Source organism: Zalophus californianus, chromosome 17 (assembly GCF_009762305.2).
Source record: "Zalophus californianus isolate mZalCal1 chromosome 17, mZalCal1.pri.v2, whole genome shotgun sequence".
Classification (NCBI taxonomy): Eukaryota; Metazoa; Chordata; class Mammalia; order Carnivora; family Otariidae; genus Zalophus; species Zalophus californianus.
Window position 1 is genome coordinate 40,101,711 of NC_045611.1, and position 9,427 is coordinate 40,111,137.

A 9,427-nucleotide genomic window follows, 5' to 3' on the forward strand; every position below is an offset into this window, starting at 1 on the left:
CATGCTCGAGCGTGCTCTCACACGCCCGCTCACACACACACGTACACAAATGTCATGCACGCACGTGTACACACACACACGGCACTTCCCATAATCCCACACCATGAGAAAACCTTCAGAACAGCACCTCTTCTCATCTGAAACCCCTGCTATCACTTCTCGGAGCATCTTTTCCCCTCCTATGCCACCGTCTTCTTAACCTCATTCCAAGGCTGTTTCTGGAGCGCTTACCTCTCTCTTCTACAGAAGAGAATGGTCACCTTTTCTAATTAGCCACATCTTTAAGGAAAAGGGCATTAAGATTCCTAGGCAACCAGCTTGGAGATATCTCCAAGACAAGGCCCATCCTTTCCAATAAATGACTCTCCTTTGGAATATCAATGAACATGGCTCGGATAAATTGTCACCTATGACCAAAACTAGTTAAGAACACTTGTCTATAAACCAGACTTGATGAGAAGGAATTTTAGTAGTAGTGTTTGTTACAATAAGGTGTTTATATTTTTTATGTGCTTACCATATTACCTTTATTATGTGTAACATCAAAGTGATTATAGCAATTACATCTAACAGAATTAATTACAGAACTCCCCATCATTCCAGGATACATAATGCATTAGAGGTAAGCCAAAGAAAGAAAGCATCTTGATTGTAGTAACTATTGTTGGTATGTATTTTCCCCAGCAGCAAATGCCAAAGCAAAAGCAGCTTGCAGGAAGAACAGGGTAATGGAAACTCAGAGGTTTAATAGGAAATGAGGTATATTTTCTTTAAATTAAGTAACACCTTTGCCTAATAATATGTTGGTGCTATTGACATACAAAATCAATTTAATTTTTTTAAGTGTAAATCTTTAAAAGGCGCAAGTTAATCCACCCAACCAATGTTACTACATAAAGGAGAAAGCACATGGGTGAAAGACTTACAAGTCTTTACGTATGCAAAATAAATTCACTCAAGGCTTCATTAATATTAATTTAAATTCAAAACCCATTTACATTAAATTGTTCATTAAAAATTGCCTATTTTATGCAACATGCATTTCTCAAAGAACTCAGAGGAAACTGAATACATAGGACTAGATTTAATGATGGGAATGGAAAAATCAAAAGTAAATGAATTTGAGTCATTTCACGTATATTACCAAACAGCACTGTGCCCTCCATTAAGGATGGGTTCCAGTTTGGGGAACAAACAAGCACTCAGAGTATTTTTGCTTTCTGTCACTACAGACTTGTGGCCACGACCTTCTGGTCTACCAAAGAATAAGAAGAAAACAAGACGCACTGGTGGGATGAAGAGGGCAGCCAATCCAAACCTGGACTTGGGAAGGGACCAGGTACCACCTTCAGAATCCCAGCTGAACTCACAGAGCATTGAGAGTTAGGCTTGCTTTTCAAAAAATGTACATTACTTAGCATTTGCCAGTGCCCATCTTGGTCTAGAATGAACAGTCTCCCTCTCTCCTTCACTTGGCCCCCTGCAATGCTTCATTCCCAAAGGAAGGGGACCAAGAATATGATGACAAGGAGTTGGTAAGTTCTTTGCTTTGGCGCCCTCCCCCTGAAGACAATCTGAACTTACACTGTTTCCCCAACAGCTGTTCTGGATGAAGAAAACACAGTCATAATTAATAACATGTGTCCTGACAGTATGAATTAATAATTTATCATTAAGCCCAAACAAATTGAAATTATTCTTCAAGAGCCACACCTTTGCACATCTAAAAAACAAGAAGATGGTCAAAAAGTCCAGGTAACGTGACCCTTGGAGAAACGCCTCCTCAGCGCCCCCCTACCCGGCGATACATCTCTTGGGCCACTCTTGTTGAAATACTAAAATAATTTACTGAATTGAAAGTAATTAAACCCAAGAATCTAAGTGCTGATCAAATCAAGTGTATGTGCTCGAAATGTCTTCTTTTTTAAATGGGGCTTATAAAATATTCAATATTTGGTCAAGGACACTATGTAATCTTTCTAATAAAGATTCCTAAACCTAGAGTATGACAGTTGTTCAGGCAAGTGGTCATAAGCAGATTATGCTCTATTACTGTCTCTCCCTTTTTTTTATTTCCAAAAATGCATAGCATTATTCTGGTCACAAACAGTAAACTGAATTTTTACATCCACATTTAGTGTAATTGTTTACCAATGTTGAAAAACTAGAGAAAGCTACCAAGTCTATGTAGCCATTCCTTGCAATTCAGGTAAAAAAAAAAAAAAATCTAGAAGGAAAAAAAAAACATATTCATAGCCATTGTTTGGTAGGATTTAAAAATTAATTTAATGACTAACTGCAAATACTGGAAACTAGAATTAATCTGTCTGGATTTTTTTAAAGGCTCACAGACATTTAAATGCATGTATCGGGACACTTTATCAACCTAACATAAAATTGTCATCTTATCTTATTATATGACTATTTTATGCATGTGTCAAAGAATTTAAAAATGACTGCCTGTCTATTGAGTCTAATTACAACTGCACATTATCTGTCTAGATGTACCAGTCCATATCATTGTTACCAAATACAATATATTGTATTCACCTTTCATTTTTAACTTCAGACAGAGAAACCACAATTTGGAGCATAACTAAAATACACACACACACACACACACACACACACACACACACACACACACACACATACACGTGCCGCCGTGACACCTGAGAGGGTCTGGGGTAAGTGATGACTCCGCTATGTGCTGTCCTGTTTCCCTCCATGGGCTGTGGGAAAACGCTACAGGGGTGTTACGAGACAGCTTCTTTGAAAGAAAGTCCCATCTACCTAACTGGGCTGCACACTAACATAGAAGGGGGGACACACACCTTACTTCTTTTTCTTTTTTCTTTCTCTTTTCTTTTTTCTTTCTTTTTTTTTTTTTTTTTGTAACTACCAGACTAAAGCTATTTTTATAGTTTGTCCAGTGACAGGCAGGAATAAAAATGGGCCAGCAGGAAAGCCTCACAAACTGCACTCAGAATAACTGTGACCTGCTCACGTCCCTGGATTAACACGGTTGTTGTACACCAGGATGGGGACTCTGCTCCTACCCCTTCTGCTCCCCTGCCTATGACTGCAGCCCTCGCCCCAGCCTGGCTCGGCCACCACCAGTGTGAAAGGAGAAGCCCCCGACATGGTGGAGGCACTTTGCCCTCAAGAAGGTGATCCTTCTCCTTCCAGAAACCCCAGGAGTAGAAGTGGGGAGGGAAGTAAGGGCTTTAATTCTGGGACCTCACCTGGGCTTCCCTGCCTGCGTCCCCACAGCCCTGAGCCGTCACCTTTTATCCTGATTGCTTTATAAAACAATCTTTGGTAAAAAGAGGGAAAAGGCAGACGGGTGAGACAATTTGGGGAAGAGCTGCTGATACGTCAGTTATTGACTATCGCTCGCTTATGAGCGCGCTCAAGGCAACGCTGAGAACAAAATGACAACATCCACCGCTCACAATCAAGTGTGGCCCTGGAGAGCACTGAAGCCCTAACTGACAGTTGTCAAGATAATGGGGGCACAGCAGCTGATTCTGGAAGATTCTCTTCCTTAGTTGGATGTCCAGGGGGATACCCTTGCCTCCTGCCCTCTTTGTTTCTCTCCTTCATCTTCTTGATTTTCCTTTTTAAAATGTGCATTGTTCCTCCACATTTAGTAGGAAAATGGGGGGCGGGGGGCGGATCACAGAGCAGCCCGAACCAGTCATCTTGTCACCTTGCTACAGGGCAGAATACCTGTCCAAACGAGAAATGTGCGGCAAGCTTGAGAGCGAATACATTCCCAGGGCTACTGCCGAAATGCCCTCCTGAATGCTCCACGTGCCTCCGACAGAGAAGAAGAGCTGCCCAGTGTGTTGACGGGCCTTACGAAGGCCCGGACCGCAGTACATGGGCAGCACCAGGCGCACTATGTTTTAGGCGTGCCCAAATCCACTGGCACTGTGAACCCCCTCTGCTTTGCCACTGCGAGCCCATCCTGCCCCCCGGGGCCCCACAGTGATCTGGAACACCAGCAGAACCTAAGGGGTTCAAACCACTTTTATAAAAATCAAGATGCTTAAATGTTCCCCCTCTTGATGTGACCACCCAAGAACTCCTTAGAAGATCATTCTCTTTCAACGAATAAGACTCGAAAGGTCAATAGCAAGTTGTTGTTCACTGAGGATTTTTTTTTTGCAAGTTGAGGCAATTTTTTTGACTGTACAGTTCCCTCCCCCCCAGAAAAATGGATATGAATGAATAAAATGTTATTTGTTATGAAATACTGCTCTCATTTTTTTTCTGGTATCTTCATAAAACGCTCGTTTAAAAAAAAAAAAATCACGCCCAGGTAAGAGTCCCGTTTTGAGCAAGGGACAATGGTCATTTTGCCTGAAGGACACTGGCCTCTCCAGCCCTCCTACTCTGAGGCAGCAACATCTGGCCAGCACGAATATATGGCCCTTTGAAATGACACGCGTGGAGAAAGGACACTCCTGCCCAGGTTTCTCTTCGGCAGGTGAAGAAACGTCTCTCTCCCTTTGAGAACAGACACGAAGCCATGCATAATTTCTATCAAAAAAAAAAAAAAGAAAGAAAGAAAATCCTAAAGTACAGAAATACGTCTTTTCAGGGATTCTTGGAGGCTGCTCTGGCCTTCTGGAGAGCAATGTTACATTTGGCCTAGATATGAAGACTGTGTGCACCTGTCTGCTATGTCTGCAAGCCCTACCCAGCTCTCAGCCCTTTGTGGTTGTTATTCTACCCCAGACCATTAAAAGGGCCCTAATTCCTATGACATGATTATCCAGGTACCAAAGCCCATTTGTCACCTGCAGCAGAAAATTGAGTTAATGCACAACTAAAGGCAGCCAGGACTGTGTAATATCAACTTGATTACATCAAACTAGCTGCAAACCTAATTCTGCTGGATGACACTGCGTCGAGCTTGTCATCTCCAATCATTAAAGCTGTCAGGAATCCATCAGGTTTACAGCTAATTAGGTGAACACTAATGAAGCTGGCAAAACAACTTTTCTTTTTTTATGGCTGAGCGGACCTTTCAGTTTGGAGGGGAAAAAAAATTCTCGAGTATTCTCAAGGTTGCTGGGGACTGGATTTCCAGTTACCAATCAGCAGACATCTTTCTTTTTCCCACTCTCTATCAGTGCAAAGCAATCAATTTGTCATCACTCCCAGGATGCCACAAAAGCAGGCATGAACCTTATAACTTGCAGCTGTGAGAACTAAAAACAGGAGGGAAAAAAATGGGAAGTTTCTCGTGCACCCAAACCAACCAACAAACAAAAACCTCAGGCAGCTCACTTGCTGGCCTGGGAATACTTAGCACGGGCCTAAATGTGGAGGGTTCTTTTTTTTTTTTCTCTTCCTTTTTTTTTTTATCCCTCCCCTCTTCTTAAATAAGTAGCCCTTCAGACATTCTCCACCCCCTCCTCCACACGTCCATTAGGCAGAGGCATTCTGATAAAGTAAATCCAAAACCAGGGTATGGGAAAGAAAGAAAGCACTCACGCTGCCAACTTCTGATTGACCATTAAGCTATTGATGAATGTGCCTGTCAGGAGAGAGACAATTAAATCAAATATGAAACAAAGTCGTTTTGACGGGTCATTTTGATAGAGCAAAACCATTCTTCCATCTCCTATTAGCCGGGCAGTCAAGTTTTTATATAATGAATATTTCTTAACTGACCTGATATTTCCTGGCTGGCTTTTTAAAAGGTGCAAGGTTAGTGAACAGGTTGCTTTAAACATAAATAAATAAATAAAATCAACAGTACATTTCCTCCTTCGCTAATATTTTTAGCAGAAAGTTATCCTGTAAGAGTCTCAGATTGGCAAGGTGGAGGAGAAAAGATGAAGCAACCGTAGAGAGAGTTCTAAACTAAATGTAAAGATGTAATCACATATGGTTCATTTGATTGAGGCACACAGATACCTTAAAATGTGCATCCAAAAAGGAAAGAAAAAATTTAAAAGACTGGAAGAAGCCCAAGACACTCCTACTGCCCAACTTTGTGAAGGAGTCCTCCAAACTTTTAGAGTTTATTTTGGGTAGATAAGCTCATTGCTTGAGCTTGGAATTTAAAGGAGAAAGTGGGATGGGCAAGAAGCATCAGCCAGGAGGTGACCTGAGTGGCAGCACCCTCCCTAGAACCACCACTGGGATTTTCAAACTTCCTAAATTTGGGCAACACTGAGGACAGAGAGCAAAACCTGCATTATATGCCCCCAAACCACGTCCGTTTTCTTCGAGGATTTTCTTAAGACATGAACAAGAAAGTACATTTTCTGGAAGAAGAAAGAAGAGCGTTCCCTCTGTGTGACCCTGTGTAAGGAGACTCCAGTTCAGAGTGCAGCCAATGTGTGAGCTCCACGGGCACTGCCCGCTCACATGATGGAAATGACCGTCACCGTTACCCCCAGGGCTGCCACAGGCACTCGGGGGCAGCATGGGCACAACGTCCTCATCCAAGAAGGGTGCCAGGCAATGCCCTGACCCTTCCCTCTGCTCTCTCTTCTTCCACCAAAAGAGAAAAACAGAAAAGAAAAGAAATGAACCTCCACTTAAGGCTCCCGTTGAGGCAGCATCTGAACCTCTGCACATCTGAGTGTTACTCATATCAAAATACATCCCGTCCATATGTGGTCCTCTCAGCAATCCGTCCCAAATCCCCGAAGTTGCACTGACAGGGCCCTAGTGACGTCACAGAGCTTGGCCTCACCATTGCGAGTGATTTATTGATGTTTATTGGGAATGAATAGATCAAAGGCAGCAGCATGACGGGCGATCAATCAGTCATCAAATCAAGGGTGGCAAAGGGCCAGAAACCCTTCTTCCAGGCAACATGCCCCCAACTGACATTATTGCAAAATAATGTTATGTGTGTGGGTTTTGTTTTGTTTTCAATGATGCTTTTTCCAGAAAACAGAAGAAAAAATCGGCTCAGTCTTAACAGGAGTTGACACTCCTGGCAAAAAAAAGAAAGGGGGGGGGGAGTATATAGACACGTCCCAGAACTAAGTGCTAGGAGGAGATGAGGGTGGGAGAAGCAGTGGAAGGAGGGGGTGGGGGTAAGGGAAAACAAACACGGATAGAGGGAACGCCAGCATCTAACACTGACTTGACAGTCATCTGACAATACCCAGACCCTGTGCGCTCTGGCTTCCACCGCTTGCCCGCGTTGGGCCCAATAAATGAAGAATCAATCGGATTAGCAGTTAAGGTGGCCGAAGGGACCCACTCGCTCACTCGCTGGCTCTCTTTCGCTCGGCAGACACCGGGGCTGTCCCCCGCCGGCCGGCCGCAGGAGGACACGGAAGGTGTCCCAGGGAACTCAGGTGACCCCGCCCGCCCCCCACAGAAAGAGACCGAAGAGGGCTCCTTCCCATCCCCTCCGCAGCCGGGGAGCTGAAGAGGCAGGGACCCAGCCCGGCTCAGTTGGCCCCGAGCGCGCGCGGCTCCCGAAGTGGGTGCGAGCCGGAGCAGGGCGAGCGCGGCGGGGCGTCCGGGGGGCGCCCGGGACGCGAGGCGGGCGCACGCACCCAGAGAGCAGAGCAGCGAGCGAGCCTGGCGCCCCGGAGTTACTCTGCGCGGGCAGAAGGAGAGGGGCGAGGAGTGGGGCGAAGAGCGGGGTGGCCGCCGGCCGGAGGCGCACCGCGGCGAGAGGAGGAAGAGGAGGAGGAGGAGAGGAGGAGGAAGGGGAAGCGGCTCGTACCTGCTGCGCGCCGGGGCGCCTGCTGCTTCCTCCTCGGCATGATGCTCCTCCGGCGACTGCCACTGCCGCCGCCGCCGCCGCCGCCGCTGCCGGGCTGAGGAGAGGGAGGGAGGGGCGGCGGGCCCGCGGGGGGGGCGAGGCGGGCCGGCTCTCAGCCTCCCCCCCGGAGAGCGGCCGCCCGCAGGATGCTGCTGCGCCCCGGCTCTCCGCGTCCCCCCCTCTCCGCGCTCCGCCGCGATCCCCGAACGTGCGGAGGGAAGAAGGAGGGCGGGCGAGGGAGGCGCGGGGAGGGAGGAGCGCGGGGGGAGGAGGAGGCAGAGGAGGAGGAGGTGGTGAAGGAGGAGGAGGAGGAGGACCGCGCTGCCGGCGGAATGGGAAGTTTGACAAATCGCTCCAGAGGCCCGAGGAGGAGGGGGCGGGGAGGAACGGCGGCCCTGCCCCCCCCCCCCGCCCCGTCCCCAGACGAGGTGCGCGGGGTTCGGGGCCGGGGGGCGGGGAGAGGGGGAGAAGGCGGGCAGAGGGGTGGGAGGAGGAGCGCGGGAGCGGCCCCGGCGGGTCCTGCCCCGGCCCCCGCCCCCGGGCAGGGGGTCACGGCATCCGGGGGGGGGGCGCTCAGCCGCCGCCGCGGCCGGGAGCTCAGCGGTCCAGTCTTCTGCCCGCGGCGCGGCTGGAGCGGCGGCGTCGGCAACAGGCAAGCTTAAAGGAAAAGGAGATGATCGTGTCACTCGCCCGCCCGCGGGGGCGCGGCGCCCCCGCTCCCGGCCCCGGGCTTGTCTAGGACCCCCGCCCCGTCCGGGGAGGGGGTGCCGCCCCTCCGCCCCCGCCCAGTGCGCGCACGCAGGGGCGCGGCGCCGGCCCGGCCCAGCTTGTCCCGGGGCGCTCGCTTACCCCCGCCCGCCCGGCTTCCCCACCCGGCCTCGCCCCCTGGCCGCCCCCCGCTGCCCCGCCCGAGCCGCACTCCTCTCCACCCCGCCGCGTCCAAAGCCCCCAGCTCGCTCCCCGGGCCTGGGCCCGCGCCCCCCCGGGGATGCCAGGGCCCGCGGGCGGGCGCCAGCGCCCTCGAGGGAGGAGAAGGACGCGGGCCGGAGTGGGTGGGGGCTGCTCTCAGACCCCGCGCCACCCGGGCTCCTCCCCCGGGACCCGCCGCCGCCACTTCCCCCAATTTTTTTTTCCCGGGCAAACTTTCCCGGGCCCGTCCCGGGGGTCGGCGTGGGAGGGGGTGCCTCCAAGTTTCCTCCTCTGCCTGGGAAGATCGCGGTCCCTCCACCCCCACCCCGCCCCTCGCCCCTTAGGCGCCGGGCCGCGCCCCCCACCCCTAGGGCTGGCAGAACAGAGGGCGGGACGGGGGCGGGGGAAGGAACTAGGGCTCCCAAGCCCATCCCCCGCCCCGGGGCGCCCCGGAGAGGGGGCCACCGCGCCCAGCGCCCGGCTTGCCAGCAGTACTGGGCGAAAAGAATTGATTATTGATTGGGTGATTGGGGTCGCCGAGGCGCCGAGCGGGCCGGACTGGCGGGCCGCGGAGAGGGGGAGCTGGCGGGGCTGCCTTGGCGGCAGGGCGACGCGGGCTCACTTACGGGCGGCCGTGAGGGCGCGGGTGGGCCGGAGCTCATTGGGACGACCCCCGGGCGGCGGCGGCTGAGCGGGAGCCGGAGCGGCGCGGGCGGCGGCGCATCGATGCGCTGCGGGCTCGATTGCGTCTCCCTGGGCCAGCTC

General features: G+C 50.8%; 1 protein-coding gene across 2 annotated transcripts in view; it reads right to left on the reverse strand.

The window, feature by feature from the left end:
- The window catches only part of TSHZ3 (teashirt zinc finger homeobox 3), an 89,267-nt gene extending 80,754 nt beyond the window's left edge, over positions 1-8,513 (reverse strand). For both annotated transcript variants that reach the window (XR_003524325.2, XM_027620128.2), the window contains exon 1: positions 7,715-8,513. Coding sequence is in view for 1 of the 2 variants with exons in the window: in XM_027620128.2 (XP_027475929.1) it covers positions 7,715-7,754 (40 nt within the window). In the remaining variant the exon portion in view is untranslated. The remainder of the gene's footprint in view (positions 1-7,714) is intronic.
- Positions 8,514-9,427: the final 914 nt, after the last annotated feature.